The following is a 23,572-nucleotide window of genomic DNA, read 5'->3' as shown; positions in this document are numbered from 1 at the left end:
CTCCCTGGCACATATACACACACACTCGTTTTATTGTTTGTTTGTTTTTCCCCATCCCCTGGTTGTTTTAGAATCAGTGTCAGTGTATAACAGAAGGGTCTGTTAAGGATGTTTCTGATTTAACCAAAAGGTTAAGCTTCAGAAACAATCTAACTACTCAAAGGAGCACCAAATTATCAACCGGCTACAAGGATGCAAAGGACCTAAACAATAGATGTCAAAGGGCTTGTAAAAACTGGAGTCAGCAACCATTCCACTTGAAGGAATCCATCTCAGGGAAATGCTGGAATCCACATGCAAAAGCAGGTGTGCAAATAATCACTGCAGCATGCTTTCTAATAGTGAATAACGGAGACAATCCAAATATCCTTCAACAGGAAACTGAGTAAATACCACCTATGGCATATCCACATAAAGCTCTCTGTAGTCATTAAAAAGAATGCACTACATGCATGTACTGACATGGAAGGTCTTCAAGACAAATGATCAACTGGAAAAGCAAAACACAAAATAATCCTTACAGTACAATCCCATTTATGAAAAAAACATACAGAAAAAGGACAACAAAAAAATGCATACCAAACTGCTGACAACGATTGTTAACTAGGAAAAGGGGGTGCTTTTACACTGTAAACGTCTATACTCTTTGATGCTTGCATGAGAATGTATTCAGCAACTACCCATGTCATATTATTTTGTCCTTGCACTATAAGATTAGGTCACTCATTCATATTGTTAATTTTACCCCTAAACCTAATCCTTCCCAAGCAAACTAGTTTAGAAAATAGTACCATCATTCACATAATTGCTCAGACCAAAAATATCTGAATCATTCTAGACTTCTTTCTTTTCTCTCATAGCCCATATGCTGTGCAGCAAATCCTGTGGGCTCTACTTCCAAAAATACCCAGCCTCTGACCACCATCTGTGATGCTGCCACCCTAGCCCACGGTGCCATCTTCTCTCACCTCACCTATCACAGCAGTTTCCTTACTGGTCATCTTGCCTCCATTCTTGCTCCACTACACTGGGTCTCTACACAGCTGCCTACATAATCTTTTTAAAGCATGAGTACGATCATGGCACAGCCTTCTGTGGCTGCCCATCACACTTAGAATAAAGCCTAAGTCCTTTCTAGAATTCAAGATCCCTATGACCTGGCCCTGGCCTATCTCTTCGTGCATTTGCCTTCATTCTGCTACAGTCACAACTGGCCGCACCACTGGCCCCCAAACGTCCCACTCAATCTCCCCAGTAATGACTCCTGCATTGGTTACCTCCATCCAAAAAGCCATTACTCTATAGTCTAGGGCTTTGGAGGACATGGTAAAGGTTGAGCAGGGTTTCCATATTTGCTGAACAAAACTTCCTCTGATGGCAAAAAATATATATAATTTTAAAAGTTAAAACGAGGCTCACTCAGAAACTTAAATCTAGAAAAACTACTTTGACTGCTAGGGTAGTATTACTCCACTGGCTAATTTTTAGAAACACAATGGCCTTGACAGGATAACAAAGTCCCCTTCACAACTTGCTTTCCCCAGTAGCTCAATGGTGATAACGGTTCTTCCTTGGCCGGTTCTCATTTTGTCCATTGAGAGGGCTTGGATCATTAGCTTATGCAGGCCAGAATTAGGAAGTCCAGCCTGTGGCATCTGCCCAGAGTGATGCCCACTGGCCTAATAAGAGCAGAAACCTGAACCACAGCCTCATAAGAACCACTTTCCTCACTCCTGAGATCCTGAAAACTGATCAGTTAAATACATCTAAGACGGAAGCACATGGAAACAAATAGTCCCCAAAAGAGGGCAAATGGAGAAAATATACTAAGTGCTGTTCACTTAATCATCAAAAGTTTCATGGGACAAAGTAAAGGAAAAAAAAATCTGAATAGACATTTCAGCAAAGATGATACACCAATGATCAACAAACTCATGAAAAGGTGCTCATCCTCATTGGTCATCAGGATAATGCAAATTAAAAACACAATGAAGTATCACTTCACACCCACTAGAGTGGCTACAATCAAAAAGAAAGACAACAATCAGTATTCTCGAGGATGTGGAGAAGTCAGAATCCTCATTCATTGTTGGTGGGAATGTGAAACGGTGCTTCTGTTATGGAAAACAGTATAGTAGGTTTTTTAAATAAACATAAGTTTAAATTAAACTTAAACATAAATTTACAATACAACCCAGCAAAATTCTACTCCTAGGTAAGAAATGAAATTAGAAGTGAAAACATATATACACATAAAGACACGTATGCAAACATTCATAGCAGCATTATTCATAAGAGCAAAAAACTGGAAACTACCCAAATCATCAGCTGGTGAATGGATAAACAACTTATGGTTTACAAAATGGAATATTTTCTAGCAATAAAAAGGAACAAACTACTGATACATGCTACAACACGATGAGCCTCAAACATAGCATGCTAAGTGAAAGAAGCCAGATGCATAAGACTACATATTATATGATTCCATTTAGCTTAATTTTTCAGAGAAGATAAATCTTTAGAGACAGAAAATAGTAGATCAGTGCTTGTATGAGGCTTCAGGCAAAAATGCAGTGCCTGCAAATGAGCATGAGAAAGCTTTTTGGGGTGCTAAAAATGTTTTAAAACAAGACTAGGATGATGGTTGCATAACTCTGTAACTACAAACCACTGAATTATACACTTAAGAAAAGTGAGTGGTTAGGAGCCGTGGTTCATGCCTGTAATCCCAGCACTTTGGGAGGCCAAGAGGGAAGGATCGCCAGAGGCCAGGAGTTCGAGACCAGCCTGGGCAACAACAAAGTGAAACCTCCATCTCTACAAATAACAAAAACAATAAAAAATAAAATTTTAAAAGGTGAATTTTATGGAATGTAAATTATAATTCAATAAAGCTTTTATGAAAAACCTCCCCAAAAAACATGCTGACCTGAAGCAAGTTACTGCTTTGAAAGGAATAAATATAAATACAGTGTTCTTGTGAGAGACAACCATGATAAATTGGTGTGTCAATTCCAAGTGTTAGTGATCACGCTGAAGGGAAACAAAATGGAAAGCAAAAAATACATTTTTATGACTTTAAAAGAGAAAGAATAGTCTTTGTTAATGATAGCTGTTGATAATTAAAACTCAACAAGATATTCAGCCATGAAAAGAAATGAAATCCTAACACATGCTATTAACATGGATGAACCTTGGAAATATTTTGCTAAGTGAAATAAGCCAGATATTTATGACAAATATTGTATAATTCCACTTATAAGAAGTACATAGAATACGCAAATTCATAGAGACAGGAGAATAGAGTTTACCAGGGTTGGGGGAGGGGAAAGGGGGGAGTTATTGTTTAATAGGAACAGAGTTCCAGTTTGTGATTATGAAAATGTTCTCGAAAGAGACAGTAATTATACAACATGGTGAACATGCCGAAAACCACTGAATTATATACTTAAAAATGACTAAAGTGGTAAATGTTGTGTTATGTATATTTTACAACAAACAAACCTCAACAATAAGAAATAACCCAAATAAAAATGGGCAAAAGATCTGAAGACATCTCACCAAAGAAGATATGCAGATGGCAAGTAAGCAACATGGAAAGATGCCAAACATCATATGTCATAAGGAAATAGCTAAATTGTTTTAAATGAGATACCACTACACATCTAGTAGAATGGTCAAAATCCAAAACACAGACAAAACCAAGTGCTGAGCAGAATGTAGAGCAACAGGAACTCTCATTCATTGGTGGTGATAATGTAAAACAATACAATCAGTGGAAGCCAGTTTGACAGTTTCTTAAAAAAACTAAACATACTATTAATATTACTATATAATCTAGCAATTATACTACTTGGTATTTACCCAAATGAGCTAAAAACTTATTTCCACATATAAACTGCATGCAAATGTTTATATCAGCTTTATTCATAATTGATAAAACTTGGAAATGATAAAAATGTCCTTCAATAGATGAAAGGATAAACTATGGCACATCTAGACAACAGAATATTATTCAGCAATAAAAAGAAATGAGCTACCCAGACATAAGACATGAATAACCTTGAGTACACACTGCTAAGTGAAAAAAAAGCCAATCTGCAAAGGCCACATACTGTTTAATTCCAACTGTATAACATTCTGGAAAAGGTAAAACTAGAGAGACAGTAACAAGATTCGTGGTTGCCAGGGGTTAGTGGGGAGGGAGGGACGAACAGGTGGAGCACATAGGATTTTTAGGGTGGTGAAACTATTCCGTATGATACTATGATAGTGGTTATATGCCATTATACATTTGTCAAAATCCACAGAATGTACAACACGAATAGTGAGCCCTAATGTAAATTACGGACTTTAGTTAATAATGTTATATTGATATTGGTTCATCAACTGTAACAACTGTACCATGCTAATGCAGGATGTTAGAAATAGGGGTAACTGGAAGGAACAGGTATGAGGCGCTCTGTGGGAACTTTCTACACTTTCCACTCAATTTTTCTGTGAATTTAAAACTGCTCTAACAAAAAAAAAAAAAAAAAAAAATCCACTAATGATTTTAAGTGCAGGGAAGGAGGGTTTAAGCCAAAGTCAATGAGTTGAGAACTACAGACTGGATGCAAATTTATTCAGTCCAACTAAGAACACAGAATGGAGTAAAATGAAGGGATTTTTTTCAGCCAATGTTATATAAAAACTACAAAACTTTGTTTGAATTTAATTTAGTGCCATTTATGCTTGTATGAGTAATATTCAAACTGTCAATTACCACCATTTACAAATAATTAGGAAATGCCTTTGATTTTCTTTATTCACAAGGTACTGAAACAAAGCAAAAGATCTGGGGAAAATATTTTGCTACCCAACTCCACATCCATTTGTTCCATTGGGATTTTCTGAGTAACATAATTACTCCTAAACAAAGCAGGTTGGCATCAAACATCCTTTGAGAGTTTATGCCATTCAAGCAGCGCTTATGTATTGCAAAATGCCTATCCTTAATTCTAACAAGTACAAAAGGGTGACAGGCTTTCAACCATGTAACTCAATGCTGACCTTTTTACTCTTGCTTTAAAAGGCAAAGAGGATGAACCACTTACTTACCTTACTGAATCACACCAAGAACAGGTTTTTGGCCTCTCTGTTCAATGCTGTATTACTCAGTGAAAAGACAATCACTGATAATCATTCAGGGCTACCCCCAAAAGAAACTTTGCTGCTTTACAAAGTCAAGACATATTCAGTCACCCTTATCTGTCCCTCTAGCCCACATGGGTTCTTCAAAGCCTGTGACGGAGAAAGAATTACAAAACTTCAGAGGATAATACAACATCTTAGCTGGCCTTTGCTACCCAGGGCTCGGAGTCTAAAAAACAACTCGCAATATTTTCACTTAATCAAGCACCTGCTGCATGTTTCTCCTTTACGGGATCTAGATCTATAAAGAATTTGCATCCCCATTGCCAGCATCTCATTCATAAAGTGGAAGTAATAGTAACAATGATCTACCTGAACTTTGGCAATCCCTAGAGGACAGTTTTACTGCCTGTGATTAACACTCAAAAGCAAGCTAAATCCAAAGAGCTGCAAATACTAGTTATAAAATAACTGTAAAATAAAATAAATATGGCTATAAAATAAAGCCACAAAAGTTTAGAGCTATAAGAGAACACAGATTATCTAAACCCAGTGTTTATATAATTATGTATTTATGTTTAAGTTGTACTGGAAAAACACTTCTGTTTATAAACATAATAAACATGACTGAAGAAAAATAATACACAAACATTAATATAGTAGTACACAATATAGCAAGCATCTCATGATACCAGAATGTCTGAAATCCAGGACACAATGGTTGACTCCACCCTCTATTTCAAGAGGTCACCTGACCTGATCAAGTAGTTAGTAGTGGTAGAATACATTAATAGAGCTGGATGTAGAGAGAACAGAACACCTAGTTCCCCATCAGTCTTTCCCCCAGATTACAGGGCTGATCCATTCCATTAGACAGCTTAAATAACCCTTCAACTCTATCACTGCAATGTTCCTTCCTACCAAAGAATTCTTGCCCTCAAAAAAATAGTAGTAGGAAAACTGCCAGTCACCCAAAGGCACCCTCCTCAGATTCAATGCCAAAATAGAAAACACAAGTCCAAATCCTAGGGCTTGGTGCAAAAGGTTCCATTCCGGGCAAGTGAGATGGGGCAGAAATAAGAGCTCTGCATTGGCAGGGACTCCATCACTGGCTCAAACCAGGTGGATTCAAAAGCTCTAGTCCTGCTGCTAGAGCTGTGTGACTCAGAGGAAGTGTTTTCCCCAGTCTCTGTTTTCTCATTTGCAAAATGAATCTAAGCACATGAGATAATTATAGGTGAAGAGTGCCTGGAATGAAGTACACCTCTGTAAGCACAGGGGTAGCAAAATATTCACTGCTACACCCTTAGTGCCCAGTGCAGTGCCCACTGCAGTGCCCACTGCAGTACCCAATACACCACAAGCACACCAAAAGTTTGCTGAGTGAAGCAGAGAACCCAATAAAGCCAGCCTGAGGTTCAATCAAAATTCCTGGGCCCAACCTGTGAGTGGGCCCCCAACTTACTCCAAACCAGGGACCCACGTCCCCTAAACCAAGAATGGCCTTGATCATTGACAAAGGAAGAGTCTGTTCATATGTTTCAGGTAAGGCACAGCCTGAGAATCCGCCTCTAAGAAGCCTCATCACATCACAGTCCTGTGTTCATTTCATCCCAAAAGATAGGCACTCTGAGCTGCCCTGGCATTCCATTGTCTCTCTCTTCATTTTTAGAAGCAACAAGCTGACAAAATGACATCTCAGGCACCTGACTTTTGTAAGTGCCCTTTAAAGAGGCTTGGGAACAATTCTCATAGCTAGGACTCTACTCTGCTAAGGCAACCTTTCTTAGCTGAAAGGTATCACCTACTAACAAATCCATCACAGAAAAAGATAAAGTAAGAGAGTCAGAGACAATCCCACTATCTGCCTTCATGTGGTTCCTGATTCTTAAAACTAAAAGATGAACTGAGTTATTTTTAAATGGGGAGACTGAAAAGGCACCAAAAACGTTCTCACAATCCAAAGCACTCATCCCTAGAGCACGCTTATTTGGCCAGAAAAAGAAACTCTTTGGCTCTGCAAAAGTGAAGCAGAATGCAAAATTGCATCTCTCCCCTTGTACCAAAAGGAAAAAACGCAAAAATGGTTTTACAAAAGGTCCAAGAATGTTTGAAATACGTTTAAACTTCTTTCTGAGGACTATGGACATTCCTTCTCAGACCTTTACGTTTTCAAGGATAATGGGAGAGGTAAAAGGGAGAGCTTGGGAGCAGGAGAGGGAGAGAGTTGGGATATGCACATTCTATTTTTAAACCGTCGCCCACAGTTTAGAGTAAAGGAACACTCTGATTCTCTACTCCCACCCCTATCACCTTCTGCTAAACACAAGAATCAGAACCTGCGCACGTACTGATTCTAGATTTAGAGATTACTGGCTGCCAATACTCCAAGGAGTCGCAAGCTAAAACCAAGCATTCCACCCAGGGAACCCGGCGGCCTGACTGGGCTGGAGCTGCGTACAGGGAGCGAAGCAGTCACAACCCGCCTTTTCCCAAGGGGAGGCAGCGCCCCCTCGGCAGGGCACGCTCCATTCTCACGGTTGGGCACCCAAGGCTGAGCAACTCTGCCCCTAAGGGAGCTGGAGCTGTGGACACGATGGGATCTGCCCGCAGGCTGCGGCGCGCTGGGCACTCTGGCCCCACTCCTGGGGACACCTGCGTGCCGCGCACGCCCACCCGCGGTGCCCCAGAGCACCACCCGCGCTCGGTCACCTCCCGACCATCCCCGAACGCAAAAAGGCAGAGCGACGGGTCTCTCTCTTCATCTGATGGTTGCGGGTTCGCCCGCTTTACGTATCCTTCCTGCCTCGGAGGCGTCGACACCGGTCCCCCAGTGTACCGGGAGCAGAAACCCGGCGGATGCGCGGGCAACCCGGGCTGAGCGCCACCTCCCAGTCCCTCCCGCCCCGGGGCCGCGTCCCCGCGGGGCTCGGGACACTCACTCTTGAGCGCTGTTATGAGTGACTTCCCGTCCTTGATGAGCTCCTTGATGAATTTGTTGGTCTTGTCCAGCTCTGCTTCGTGCGACTTGAGCGTCTCTCGGAAGTGCGGGCTATCGAGGCAGCAGTCGCTGAACTCGAGAGCTGGGAGCCCCATAGTGCCCGCGGCGCCCAGCCGCGGGGGCGCGCCTCCCCCGGGACCCGGGCCGCCCGCTCCCCAGAGCACGCACGCGGCAGGACCCCGACCGGCTCCTCCGACGGCCGCCGGCTCCACAGGTGTGGCGCTAGCTCGCTCCCCGCGCGGTGACCGCCGGCACGCAAGACTCCCGAACCGAGCCCGGAGCCGGCCGAGGGGCTGCTGCTCCCGGCGCGGGCAACGGAGTGGTTCGCGAGCAGGAAACGCAGCGCCGACCCGCAGCGGCGCCTGGAAGCGAGAGAGCGGGCCAGCGAGTGCAGACGCCGCCTCCCCGCCTCCTTCGCTAGCTAGCTCTCGGCAGCCTCGAGCGCCCTCTCACAGCAGCCTCGGCCGCCCCGCCGGCGTCTGGGCCGCTCGAACCTGCTAGCGATGACTTAATCCCCGCCGGGCCAATCAGCGCACCCTCCCCTGCCCGACCCTCGGGCCGCCCGGGGACGCCCGGCCCTTCCGCGGTCTTGATCCAATCAAAGGGGCCTGGAGGCAGGGTCTGCGGCTGGGGGCGTGGCCCTCGCCAACGCCTAGGTCCGCAGCGCAAACTCCGCCTCCTATTGCCCGCCCGGCGTTGCAGACCCCGAAACCCAGGGGTGAGCGTTGCTGTGCACCCGCTCCAGCACCCTTGCCCGCCTGCTCCGGCCCGAATCCGAGCCGCGCATGGGGAGTCTGCTGGTCCTGGGGGCCGAGGAGCCTCGATGTGCCAAGCATGAAAAACCTGGGAACTAGGGCTGCAGTTCACCACAACATGCCCTGCACTGCTGGGCAACCGATTTTACACTAAAAATGCAGCCCCCTGCCCCGGGAGAATCCCGAGCGACCAAACGCTCCTCTTCCAGTCAGGCAGAAAAAAATGTTATTTGCATCTTAAAATTACCAGCTCTTGCCTGCAGTCTTCCCGCCCCCTACGGTCCGTCTCCCTCACGGCCACTCCTGCTCAGAACCCGCCCACGGCTCCCCTCAGCCGAAGGGGCTCACATCCTTACTAGAATTTCAGCCGCCTGTTATTTTCCTGCTCTGCATCTAGCACAATTTTACATAATTCCGTCCACTGCCTGTCATCCTTCGCTACACGGTAAGCCCCACGAGGGCACGTGCCCCTGCAATTTTATTGTCTGCTGTTGCATCCTGGCACCTAGCACAGTGGCTGGCATTTAATAACAGATATTGAGCGCTTCCTATGTGCTATGTGTGCTATGGTGATTGATAAGTGTTTGTGGAATAAATGAATGATCCTTTCCCAGAGCCATCTCCACCTCCCACGCCCAGTGCATTGCCCTGTAGTCCCTCTGTTCGACCGCAGGACTCAATTCTGGCATCTCACTCGTTGCACTTGTCAGGCTGGGTCCCACAGGGTGTCTAGTGCTGAATTGTGAACTCCTGGAGGATAGGGACTATCCTTGAATAAATTATCTCTATGTCTTGGAATCAGCAGCCCTCCTTCAGCTACATGGGGGCTTCATGTTTGTTTGGGTTGGTTTGTTTTTTAAATAGGTCTGCTATGTGCAGGCACTAGCCTAGATGATAACAATACAAAGATGAATAACAGAATGAATTTAGCTGGTGGTGGTATTAGGAGAGATGGAAGCGAACAAGCGATAACCATGCCTTGTGATAGAATGGAAGGCCTGGGTGCTTGGGAACATGGATTTTTCACTCAGGAGGGGTCAGAGGTGTCCCATCTATATTAAGAAAGCAATTGATGTATTAAATTCATAAATGCAGCATGGTGGTTCACACCTGTAATTCATTGTTTTTGGAGGCCAGGTGAGAGGGTTGCTTGGGGTCAAGAGTTCAAGACCAGCTTGGGCAACATAGCAAGACCCGTCCCCCCCGACCATCTCTATAAAAATATTATAAAATAAATAAATGTATAAATGAATGAATGTGATCTGTTTAATAAGTATATCTACAAATTTAGACTTGATAGCAGGTCCAGACAGCTATCTGATAGATAATTACAACCAAAAATCATTGTTCTTCACTTGCCAACGATCAGAAAGATCTAGAATGGAAACCCTATGAAACTAAATCTGTTTAAGGCTTTATCTTGAGCCCCTAAAGGTAGGTGTTCTGGTTATCTATTAATACAGAACAAATAACACCAAAAGTTAATGGTTTAAGACAACAGTAATCATTTTATTTTCTCTCACAATCTCTGTGGGTTAGGAATTTGGGGAAGCTGAAACCACTGGGTGGTTTTGGCTTGAGGTCTCTCATGTGATTGCAGTTGGATGGTGACAGGAGCTGGAGGAGTGGATGGTTAGCTGGGCATCTCCCACTTTTCAGGTAGACTCAGGGTTTCTCCATATGGCCTTTCTCTGTGGTCCAGTTTAGGCTTCCTCATATGTGTGTGAACATACACAGCTCACAAGGGGAAAGCTGCATCACCTTTTATGACCTAGCCTTGTGAGGTGGGAGGCCTGCAGGACTTGTTTTCCAATCACAACCCCACTGATCAGACCAGGATTCAGTCAAAACAGGATTCACTGAAGCAGCCAGCAGAAACCAGCAGGCAAGGAAGAAAGACACTTTTAGTTGCCCTCACTGCTCATTAGCATGGAGACACTCCCACCATTGCCATGACAGTTTACAAATGCCATTGCAACGGGCCATGGCAATGGCCTGGAAGTTACCTTATATGGTTCTGGAAACTCGCTGCCTCCTTTCTAGAAAGTTCTAAGTAACTCACCTCTTAATTAGCATATAATTAAAAGTAGGTATAGGTACAGCTGCCAACAGCCCTGTACACTGCCCACCCTGAGCATACTCCCTATGGGATAGCCCTGTTCCACAAGAAGCAGCACTGATTCAATGAAAGTTGCTTTCTCTTACCACTGGCTTGCCCTTACATTCTTTTCTGGGCAAAGTCAAGAAGCCTCCTGGGCTAAGCTGCAATTTGGCGGCTTGCCTGCCCTGAATCACTTGGAAGTCACATACTTCTACCACTTTCATTAGCTACAAGCAACTCATAAGCCCACCCAGATTCAAAGGGAAGGAGATTAGACTGTACCTCTAGATGGGGGAATGATAAGAATGGGAGATATTATCGTAGCTATTTCTGAAAAATATAATCTGCCACAGTGGGTCTAGCATAAATAGTAACATTCAATACATGTTAAATGAATGAAATAAAATGTGATCCACAATTATTTGTTTTATCCCATTGAGGAATAGTAGGTGAATGTGTATAAAATAATATATATGTATAATAATAACAACAATAATATATCAGCTATCATTTGTTAAGCTCTCAGTTTATGCCAGGCACTATGGTAAATTATTTACATGCATTTATAGCTGTCGTAGTGGTACACGCCTTTAATCCCAGCTACTCAGGAAGCTGAGACACAAGAATTGCTTGAGCCTGGGAGGCAGAGTTTGCAGTGAGCTGAGGTCGTGCCACTGCACTCCAGCCTGGGCGACAGAGCAAGACTCCGTCTCAAAAAACAGACAAAAAAATTATTTACATGCATGTAATCCCTACAGGGTGAGACTGGCACTATGATAGTTCCCATTTTTTCAGATAAGAAATTGAGGCCTAGAGTTGTAACCTGAACCAGCTTACCCAGATAATATTAATAATTCTGTGTGGCACAAACATGTAACTTAATATGCCCATTCACAGACAAATATGTAAATATGTGAATAATGTGTACATTTCTCATAAATTTAATCTGGAATTTCCACATAAGACCTCCCACACTTTCAGCAGTATTACTACAAAGAGAGAATCAGAAACAGCAGTACAGGCTGGGTGTGGTGGCCCAAGCCTGTAATCCCAGCACTTTTGGGAGGCCGAGGCAGGCAAATTACTTGAGGTCAGGAGTTTGAGACCAGCCTGGCCAACATGGTGAAACCCCATCTCTACTAAAAATACAAAAAAAAATTAGCCGGGCTTGGTGGTGAATGCCTGTAGTCCCAGCTACTTGGGAGGCCGAGACTGGAGAATCACTTGAACTTGGGAGGCTGAGGTTGCTGTCAGCCGAGATCGCGCCACTGCACTCCAGCCTGGGCGACAGAGTGAGACTCTGTCTCAAAAAAAAAAAAAAAAAAAAAGAAGAAGAATGCAACAGTACAGAAACTGGCACATGGAGGGCACAGTTGTCTTTCTCCTCCCAGAAAATCAGCTCATGAGGGTAGAGATTTTGTGTTATTCAATGCAGCAACCCCAGCTTAGAACAGCAACTGGAATTTCAAAGGTGCTGAACATCAATGGGAGGGACACATGTTTAATAAGAAAGAAACAGGACTCATGTGACAACATCAGTTATGACCATGCACATAAATAGAAGAGAACAGTTAAGCTGCAGAAATCACTTTCATATGAAATAGAGAAACAATTTAGGCAACATTTGGCCTAAATCCTTTGGAAGAATGTCTGAATTCCTTAAAATTAGCAATTAGTTCAAACAATTCTGCTTTCAGTATCAGTATACTTTAAACCTCAATGGTCCAATGGTCCAAATAACTTTATACCTGTCATGCAATTACCTCCCGTTTGTAGAAACTTTACCACTGGCAAAGCACTCCCATGTACATTGTCTCTGAGCCCATATAATCAGAAGTGGGCATGGACCAGTCACACATTGGTTCCTGAACACCAGTTTGAGAACAGATCTGATCCATGATGAAGCATTCATGGGTCCTTATGTAACTGAAAAGTTCAGGGATAGATCCAGCTTCAAGGAAGCCTCTGGGGATCTAGAAGATGATAACAGCACAGGTTTCTCTCTCCATCCCTCAAGCTGACCTTTGTCTGTGGTGGCTTCAGTCTCAGTGACTCTCTCAGCTTCTCCAAATTACACCCAGCAATATCAGCAGGAAGAGAGTTTTCTAAGAATTCCAATAGAAATGACAAGACTGGAGTCAAGGATGAAACAGCCCCACTCCAAAAACATAGCGTATTGGGGAGAAGTTGTTCCACCAAAGGACAAGCACAGTGCATTTAACAGGAAAAACAGAGATCGCTGCTGCAGAGGCAGAAGCAATAATGTATAGTACATTTGACCTGTCCCCAACTCCCTCACAGTGAATGCGCCTCCTGCCGCATTTCCCATGGTCCCATAATTCTAGTTAGCACTTACTCATGCTTTTTTATGGTTGATACCATATTTTGTGCTGCACAGTGACTTCTCCTTTTTATTATTACTAGATGAAATACCAGTTTTCCTATTTTAAAATAACAATTTAGGGTTGATGTAAATATTCTATATCTCAGTTATGGTGGTGGTTACACAGGCATTGCATTTGTCAAAACTCATGGGTGCATTTTATTGTGTGTAAATTATACCTCATTAAAGGTTGATTTTAAAAAATAATGATGATGGGCCGGGCGTGGCCTATCCCATGCTTACAATCCCAGCACTTTGGGATGCCAAGGCAGGTGGATCACGAGGTCAGGAGATCGAAACTATCCTGGCTAACACGGTGAAAACCGGTCTCTACTAAAAACACAAAAAATTAGCCAGGCTTGGTGACACGCACCTGTAATCCCAGCTACTCGGGAGGCTGAGGCAGGAGAATCGCTTGAACCTGGGAGGCGGAGGTTGCAGTGAGCCAAGATCGCACCACTGCACTCCAGCCTGGGTGACAAAGTGAGACTCTGTCTCAAAAATAATAATAATAAAATAATGATGGCAGTGGTGCTGATATTTATTAAACTTTTGTTGTGTAACAGGATCTGTGCTAAGCACTCTATTACATTTCCTTATTTAATGTTTACTACAATCCTGAGAATTAGATGCTGCTACCATCCCCATTTTACAGATAAGGAAACTAAAGCTTAGAGAAGTAAGATGCTTAATGTAGTTACTGATAGAGCTCGGCTTAGAATTCAAATCTATCTGGCTTAAATAACTACATCCATATAAAATGTCTATAGAAATACATTTTATATGTCTAAAAACATTGTTAAATAATAATAGTCAAACACCTAAATATTGGATGAGATCACATATGAATGACGGAGGAGCGATCTCATTATGAGCTGTATGTGATTTTCCAGGTTTTTTTGCTGGTATGTCCCAAATATGTCAATAATTATACAAGCCTCTAATCTGCTTTAGCTTTAAATCACAGGCCCTACAATTTCTGTAGAAGCAATTGATTGAAACAGACATAAAATCCTCAATTTCCTTAAAGAAAAAAGAAAAATCTATCCTCAGAAAGTCACTGGCTCATAGTTCCTTAAGGGAGGTAGCAGCACCTATTTAACTTTCTTTGGCTCAAGAAATTAGTGAAATTCCTAACGTTTGTTCTACACAAGTTTTACATGTTAGCAACACTTTTATTTTCACTTTTCATGATTTATTTCATGCTTGCCACTTTTCTACCTAATATTTACTCTTTTCCTTACTCATTTATTGAAAGTGCTTATATAACATTTACTATATACCGGATGCAGTTCTAATCACTTTGAAAGTATTAACTCAATTAATACTTAGCAACCCTATTGTTATCTTATCTCTCTTTATAGGGGAGGAAAGTGAAATGAATCACCTGTAACTAACCAGTGGCAGAGCTGAGATTCTCAAAAGGTAGTCTAGCTCCAGACTTAGGTTACGTTTCTAGCAGAACCCCAATGTGCCCAACTAAAGAATTTAATTTCAGGCCGGGCGCAGTGGCTCAAGCCTGTAATGCCAGCACTTTGGGAGGCCGAGATGGGCGGATCACGAGGTCAGGAGATCGAGACCATCCTGGCTAACACGGTGAAACACCGTCTCTACTAAAAAAAATACAAAAAACTAGCCGGGCGAGGTGGCGCGCGCCTGTAGTCCCAGCTACTCGGGAGGCTGAGGCAGGAGAATGGCGTAAACCCGGGAGGCAGAGCTTGCAGTGAGCTGAGATCCGGCCACTGCACTCCAGCCTGAGCGACAGAGCGAGACTCCGTCTCAAAAAAAAAAAAAAAAAAAAAAGAATTTAATTTCTTAGGTTTTCACACAGCTGGTGGTGGCTATGTGCCACTTTTCTGACCACTGAGATACACTTGGAAGTCTATTGGCTGGGGCTTTGGAAAGGTTTGTGTGTTGTTGTTGTTTTTTAATAAAGAGACAACTGCTGACACACACCTTCTGCTTACTTCCCTTCCCTATTCTTTTTGCCTTGAATGTGGATGCAATGCACGGAGCAGCAGCAGCCATCTTACAGTCATGAGGATGAATACCACATGCTAAGGATGGCTGGATGGGAAAATAGAGGGAGCCAGGTACCTTGGTGACACCCACGAGCCACAACACCCATCTCCAGAGTACCTACCTCCTGACTACTCATCACATAGAGAAGGAAAAAGCAACCTATTTCTTTAAGCTACATTAATGGGGTTTCCTGTTACTCAAAGCCAAACACTACTCTAGTTGATATAATACATTAATTATAAAACCTATTGCTTCACCTCCTCTTGGATTTTGAGGAGCCGCATTAATCCATGGTCCTTAGGTTTTAGAAAACCATAGTTTTAAGGATGATTTCTTAAACATTTAAAGATGATATCTGCATTTACAGGGTAGGAATATGTATTAAATGAGGAAAAGTATTTAAGAAAAAGGACAATGTATTGATAAAAATAAACTGTTCAAAAGCTAATATAAAACCAGAAAACTATCAAAGACAATTTCAACTGAGACCCAGAATTATCTGGGTCAATAAAAATAATTGGCCTATTCTTCTATAATTGTTCGTGCTAAAATGACCAAATAAATTAGTTCACTTCAATAACCTAAACTAAAACATTCCTATGTACCTTGCTGTCTTTCTTGCCTCCAAATCTTACATATGAGTATATGCTTTAAATCGACAATAGCATATTATAGATCCTGAGAAATCCTGTGTTAAGTAATCCTGTGAGATTTTGCTTAACCAAGTATTTCTCGTATTTCTTTGAGCACAGAATCCTGTTTTTCCCCCAAACATTACATCCCATGCATAGTGTTCTATAAAATACATTCAGGAGGGCGTGGTAGCTCACACCTGTAATCCCAGCACTTTGGGAGGCTGCGGCAGGCGGATCACTTGAGGTCAGGAGTTCAAGATCAGCCTGGCTAACATAGTGAAATCCCGGCTCTATTAAAAATATAAAATTAGCTGGGTGTGGTGGTGCGTGCCTGTAATCCCAGCTACTCAGGAGGCTGAGGCAGGAGAATCGCTTGAACCTGGGAGGCGGAGGTTGCAGTGAGCTGGAATCACGCCACTGCACTCCAGTCTGGGTGACAGAATGAGACTCTGTCTCCAAAAAAAAAAAAAAAAATGCGTTCAGGAAATAAACACTAACATAGACTACAGGAATAAGGACATACAAGATAAAGCAATAATTTCTAGTCTTTTGTCATTTTAGTTATTGCAAAATAGGTAGTCTGTCATGAAGCATTAGCAAACTTTCTAAAGCAAGTGGGAACTGTCACTTCCCAACTTCAAATCCTTATTGATGGATGAGCTTTTCATCCATGGGAATTCACATTTCTTTAGATGGCTCTGGTTTTGAGATGATGCTATGGTTTTTAGTGAGTGCATATGTTTGTTGAAGGTGGCTTAGTGCCAGTGAAGAGGGCAATATTTCAATAGATAAAGTATTCTGATCTTCTTTTCTTCTATGGAGAAGCCAGGATGAAAAATCAATGCTAAAACGGATTATCCTCCATCTAAACACAGGGCAAATGGGATGCAATGTCTGTTGAGGGAGAGTGAATATTGGCAGATTTCTTTACTTCCCCGTTTTCCTTCGTATTTCTTTCCTTGAATTTCCCATCACTGTATTTCTGTTTTTGACTTTAAAAAGCTAGTAGCTGTGGACTGGGCGCAGTGGCTCACGCCTGTAATCCCAGCACTTTGGGAGGCCGAGGCGGGCGGATCACGAGGTCAGCAGATCGAGACCATCCTGCCTAACACGGTGAAACACCGTCTCTACTAAACATACAAAAAAATTAGCTGGGCATGGTGGTGGGCACCTGTAGTCCCAGCTACTTGGGAGGCTGAGGCAGGAGAATGGCGTGAACCTGGAAGGCAGAGCTTACAGTGAGCCAAGATCGTGCCACTGCGCTCCAGCCTGGGCGACAGAGTGAGATTCAGTCTCAAAAAAAAGCTACTAGCTGTTACATTCTCAAACTAAAGCATTCTATCACTATAAAAACTAAACATTTTTAAAGATTGTTTTGCCTGAAAAGTAATAATGTGAACTACTCAACTACTCCTGTGCTTCCCAAAGCTGGTCTGATGATACAGGCCGGTCTATAATGTTTTCTTTGATCCATAATGAAATGAGAAAAGCAATGACCATGTAAAGTTTTTCATGAAGTTTAACATATTCCATTTTAAAGAGTGCTTTTTGAGATTATATTCTTCCTACAAATTCGGCATTAACATACTTTTTTGTATTAACATACTCCTTTTATAAATAAAATGATGAGTGAAAATAGTAGCTGTGTTTTAAAAAAATACCCATTGGGGCCAGGCAGGTGGCTCACGCCTGTAATCCCAGCACTTTGGGAAACTGAGGTGGGCAGATCACCTGAGGTCAGGAGTTCGAGACCAGACCCGTGTCTACTAAAAATACAAAAAAAAAATTAGTGCGTGGTCACAGGTGCCTGTAATCCCAGCTACTCTGGAAGCTGAGACCGGAATATTGCTTAAACCCGGGAAGCAGAGGTTGCAGTGAGCCAAGATCGTGCCATTGCACTCCAGCCTGGGTGATGGAGCAAGACTCCATCTCAAACAAAAAAAACAAACAAACCCCACTGGCAAAATTAATATTTGGAAGTTCTATGTCCCTCCAACTTTGTTTGTTGTTTATTTTTTATTCCAAAGTTTAGAAACCGCTTCTTAAGCCCAAGGCAGTCCTGTGTCTAGTTTGCCGTGTTCCCTGTGACTTGCAGAGTGCCTAGCAATAGTAAGCAATCAGTATAGTTGGTCAGCAAACTTTTTCTATAACAAACTTTTAGGCTTTGTAGGCCATACAGTCTTGATTGCACCTACTCAACTCTGCTATTGAGGCAGAAAACCAGCCAAAAACAGTGCATAAAGGAATCAGTGTGGTAGCTATATTCCAGCAAAATTTATAGACGCTGAAATTTGGATTTCATATAATTCTTATGTCACAGAATAGTCTTTTTTTCCTCACCATTTTAAAATGTGATAATCATTCTTAGTTCATGGACCATACGAAAACAGATGGTAGGCTGGAATTGGCCTGTAGGCTGTAGTTTGCCCATCACTGGGCCAAATGAAAGAAAGGAGTGAGCAAGTACAGAGAAAGACCAGAAATCCAGAAATTTCAAACGCGTAGGTACCAATTCTTCTTGGTACTGAGTGCCCGTGACCTCAGGAAAGCCAATTTAAGGTACCAGCATAGCCTGGTTTTCCAGCTATAAATTAGGGAAAGCAATTCAAATCTATTTCTTCAGGTTATTGTTGATGAGAGGTATTATAAATGACGGTGAGGAAACATGTTGCAACTAAGAAGTACCAAATAATATAACCATGACTATAAAAGAAAAAAAACTAGTAGATGTACTTACTAAACTAATTTAAAAGTTTCACTTTTCTGTTTCAAAAAAAAAAAAAAGAGAAAAACAGGAGTCCCACTGATTACTGTAGAATTATCTTTGAAATGGGCTATTCATGGAATTACAGAACCAAGGAGCTTTAGGGCTAAGAGAGATCATGAAAAACTTCCAGTTTGATCACATTGTTTTAAAGGCAGGGGAAAATACCAGGGAAAAAAGATAGTTCCCCAAGGTCACTTATTTAGAGAATGAGAATAATCTAATAAGATAAACATCTTCTGAAGACTGAATAGGAAATAAAGTCATGTAATAAAAAGATCATGGGGCTTTGAACCCTGGGTTCAACTACTGCCTTCTACAGTTAATGTTTTTGAATTTCAAGCAAGTTACTTAATTGAGTCTCAATATCTTCATCTGTAAATCAAGGACAATAATATTTTACAGAGTTATAGTTAAGAACAAGTGAAGTAATGTACGCAGTAAATTATTAGGCATACAATTTAAATGCTTAATAAATGAGGATTTATATTACATGAACTTTTCAAATCTCAAAATTTACCACAGCTGCTAAAAAAAATTGAAATTATAGTTTCTAAACTGAGCTAAGAAATGAAACCCACATATTTGATGTTCTTACAAAACTAATTTTATCTGTATTCATTGAAATACTTCTTGAATTTCTATTTATATATTTCTGGAAGACAATATAGTGCTGTTTTTAAACTGGAAACCACAAACTAACACACTTTCATTGCAGGATGAAATTTGATTGCATTAAAGCTGATTTGTCACTGAAATACCCCAAAGCTCGTTCATTGTGGAGGAATCCTAGACCCTGTAATCTTTTATTTCGGTTTCTTATCTGACAATAATTTAGTAAATAAAATAAATGTAGTACTTAAAATACATAGTTTCTGCAGATCATATTGGGCCAAAAAAATACATTAAATGCCCTCATATTGTTACTTTCAAAGTAATGCTAAGAGCAAAATCTTAAACATCACAGACATAGGTTTTAACAACAGCTCTGCCACTTCATGGCTGTGTGACCTTGGACAATTTACTTAGTCTCTCTAAGCCTCAGTTTTTTTGAGTGTGAAATGTGGTTAATAATAATAGTATCTACCTCATGGGGCTGTGTGATGATGAGAGGATAGGATGCACATAAAATGCTTTACTTAGACCAGTGTCTGCAATATAGTAAGTATTCAAAAAAAATGTTAGCAAAATTAAATAACATCATATTGTTGGGAAAGGAACTTTGACAAATTCCATTTTCACAATCTTTTGTTTCTTCTGGTGGGTGTTAGATAAAACTTGAAAAGAACTGATTTTCAGAGTAATATTATAAATTATAAATAGTTGCTCATGTGAAGATAGAATTGGAGGCAGATTTCTTCCATTGTTCTATTAAGCGAGGAGGAAACCAATAACCTTGAGGGTTTCTAGGAACTGGGAACACAGGCTTAATTCAGGATTCTAAAAAAGGAACAGATGAGCTGGTTACTTTGGAGACAGCAGAATCTAGCCCTTCAGAGATACTTCCCTGCCCTCCCAATTGAAAGTAATTCCCTCTTACTTCACTAAAATATAAGTTCCCTGTTGGCAAAGCTCATGTTGGGTCTATCTGCTTCATGGCTATATCATCAGCTTCTAGAACAGTGCCTGCACGTTGCAAATTCCCAGCAACTACACAGCAAATGAATAAATGAGTGATTTTATGAATGGACAATGCTGGTATATGCTCAGTGCTTCAAATTGTCCTTAGAACTGTAAACAAAAGGTGAACTGATCTTATAGCGGTCATAAGAGGAAAAGAGAAATATGAACTCATAACCACACAGGCCCAGTACTGAAGTCTTGGACCACATGGACTCAGAGTTTCTAGGGGAAGGAACAAAGGGAATATATGGCAGTTGGGTAACCCCAGGCCAAAAAGAATAAAGAAAAAACATCTTTACAGACACATAGATGTGGAAGTACACCATCCACTGAGACCTGGGGTAAATGGGAACTTGGTGGGTTGTTTCTTACTTCAGGCATAACAATCTTTCTTCACTTGGCCTCTGGGTCTCCACCCACTCACTTTCTCTTGGGTCTCCTTCTATCTCACTGATCCCTCTTGCTCAGTTTCCTTTTCTGATTCTTCCTCATTTTCCCAATCTCTAAATGTTAGAATACTCCAGGCCAGTTCTCAAATCTCTATCCAAACACACCTCCTAGGTGACCCCAACTTTCAATACTCCATAGCTTTGAACACCGTCAGCACACTAATAACTTCCAACATCTAGCCCAGCTTTGACCTCGCTCCCGAACTCAAACAGGTGTACACAATTGACTGCTCAACACTCTACTTGTATATCTGAATAGGCATCTCAAATTTAAAGAGAGACCAGAATTAACATCTCTCCCTCTCACCTCTGAAATCTGGATTTTTCTCCCCAAACCCCACTAAATCCATCCTTGTAGTTGTTCAAGACAAAATCTTAGAGCCACCCTTTTCCCCCCTCACAATTCATACCCAGTCATCAGCAAATCTTTTTGACTGAGTCTCCGACAGACACCTATTGCCTGACTACTTTTCCACCTATTCTGCTACCACCCTGGTTCAAGCCACCAAACATTCTTTACCTGGATTATTGCGACAGCCTCCATCTTTTACCTGGATAATTGCAACTGATCTTTAGATTTCTGCCCCCGCCACTCCCTGTGGTCAAGTCCAGGCAACTGGCTGTGATCCTTTAGAGTGAACATAGAAGATAGCATATCACTCCTCTGATCACAACCCTCCAGTGGTTTCCATCTTACCAGAGTAAAAACAAAACCATGATCTGACCCACAGATACTCTTCTCAGCTCGTGTCCTGCCCTTCTCCTTCTGCCCACTCTGCCCCAGCTACCTGGCCTTCTTGATACTCTTCAAATAAGGCATACCTATTCTCTTCCCTCAAGCCTTCACACTTGCTGTTTTCTCTGCCTATAATTCTTTTTTCATAGATATTAACATGACATTCTTTTTCTTCCTTCAAGTCTCTATTGCAATATCATCTTTTCAGATAGGCTTCCCCTACCTTCCCCATCCAAAATAGCACACACACACACACACACACACACCCCATTACCCTGTTTTATTTTTCACCACAATCCTTATCATGGTTGTTGGTGATGTATACTTTTTGCGTGATTTATGGTTATTTTCTTCGCAATAGAATGAAAACCCCATGACAGCAGGGTAAGAGAGTGGGAGTGTGCTCTTTTAGACAGAAAAGTCCTTTGTTCAGTGCTATATCCCCTGGGCCTAGAACAGTGCCTCACACATAACAAGTACTCAAAAAATTTATTGAATGAATTAATGAATAATTTTGTTTTGGTGAAATATTCTGTGTATTCCAATAGGAAAATGTAAAGTCAATAACCATTTGCTGAATGCCTTCTGCAGGGTGAATACTGTGCTTGTTCATTTCATACTCAAAATGCAGTACAAAGACTAGTTGACATTCCATATGGATTTAAAATTAATTTAGAAAATATTAGTTTGACAATTCCAGATAAGGCTTAGAAAAACTGACTATAATAAATGGTTTAAACTAGAGAAATAGGATCTTATTTTTTTGTTATTCATTCTTCTGATCCATTGTGTCAAACTAGCATGTATTTTAGGTTCTGTAGTATTTGGTTTTGGCCTCTAGAATTAATCCTGTGGCCCAGAAAATGCAAATTAGATTACCTCCAAGTTTCTGCTGGCCACCTTCCATCTCAAGCTTAGATAACAATCTCCTTTAGCTTTTAGTATTTTAGGGAGTTTCTTTGTCACATGAAGAGAGCTATGAAGACCAAGAGGAGAGACAGACCTATAATTATGAGAAGAATCATAAGCACTTAAGAAGAAACATAGATCTACAATGATAACTATTCTTTCACTCCCCAGACATTTACTGAAATCTTACTATGCTTCAGGTGCTGGACTAGGCACTGGGGAACCAAGGATGAATGAGACATGCCCACACCTTCAAGGAACTCACAAGGGAGTCTGAGTGACAGCCAGAGGACCTGAACTTCAGAGTGCAATGAGAGAGGATGCCCAGTGTGCTATGGGAGCCAATGCAAGGGCACTCAGCTCAGCCTGAAGAGTGCCAACAAGGCCTCCTAGAGGAACTGCACCTCAACTAAAGCTTGGAGTGAAGTATATTCCAGACAGAGGGTAGAGCATGCACAAAGCCACAGTGGTATGAATCTGTGTAAGGTGTGCAGAAAACTACAGACATTCGAGGCAGGTCACTCTAGAGGTAAAGCTGGAAGTGGAGCAGAGGGCAGGATACAGGGAACTTTATTTAGCATATTAAAGAGTGTAATAGGCAATGGAGAGCCACTGAAGCAGGGGAATGTGATTGATACATGGATATGCTTGGAGGGAATGAGACCAGCGTTTAAATAAAAGGTGACACAGGTCTGAATTAGGGAAGGAGGAGTGAAGATGGGGGATAAGAGGACAGACTTAGAAATACTGAGTCAAAAATCAGTGGGATTTGATGTTAGGGAGACTAGAGGGAGGAGGCAAGGACAATCCTGAAGTTTTGAACCTGGAGGGTATTACCAAGTATTAATACAAGTACAGATAGAATCAGGAAGGAAGAGGATTTCATTTTTAGGTATGTTAAACTTGAATCACTAGGGAGAAGCATTCTATTTATCCATTCAAGAACATTCAAGAACTACCTATAAAGGAACTCTACATGAATTTCCAAGTGTGAATTTGGAGGGAGAATCTAGACTTCAGAGAGTTGGGTATCATTGGCACACAGACATTCAGGAGTTAAC

At 41.7% G+C, this 23,572-nt stretch overlaps 1 protein-coding gene across 44 annotated transcripts in view; it reads right to left on the bottom strand.

Moving 5' to 3' along the window:
• Window positions 1-23,572, bottom strand: part of ARHGAP26 (Rho GTPase activating protein 26) — an 840,200-nt gene that overhangs the window by 447,312 nt on the left and 369,316 nt on the right. For 27 of the 44 annotated variants that reach the window (XR_013394918.1, XR_001445584.3, XR_013394919.1 and 24 more), the window contains exon 1: window positions 8,076-8,615. The exons of 8 other annotated variants lie outside the window; for them this stretch is intronic. Coding sequence is in view for 22 of the 36 variants with exons in the window: in XM_077937263.1 (XP_077793389.1) it covers window positions 8,076-8,229 (154 nt within the window). In the remaining 14 variants the exon portion in view is untranslated. 9 more of the 44 variants (XM_077937288.1, XM_077937283.1, XM_077937282.1 and 6 more) reach the window with 7 other exon arrangements.

The sequence above is a fragment of the Macaca mulatta genome, chromosome 6 (assembly GCF_049350105.2).
Source record: "Macaca mulatta isolate MMU2019108-1 chromosome 6, T2T-MMU8v2.0, whole genome shotgun sequence".
In the NCBI taxonomy this organism is placed as follows: domain Eukaryota; kingdom Metazoa; phylum Chordata; class Mammalia; order Primates; family Cercopithecidae; genus Macaca; species Macaca mulatta.
The sequence above is the reverse complement of the archived record's forward strand: the minus strand, read 5'-3'. Positions and strand labels throughout refer to the sequence as shown.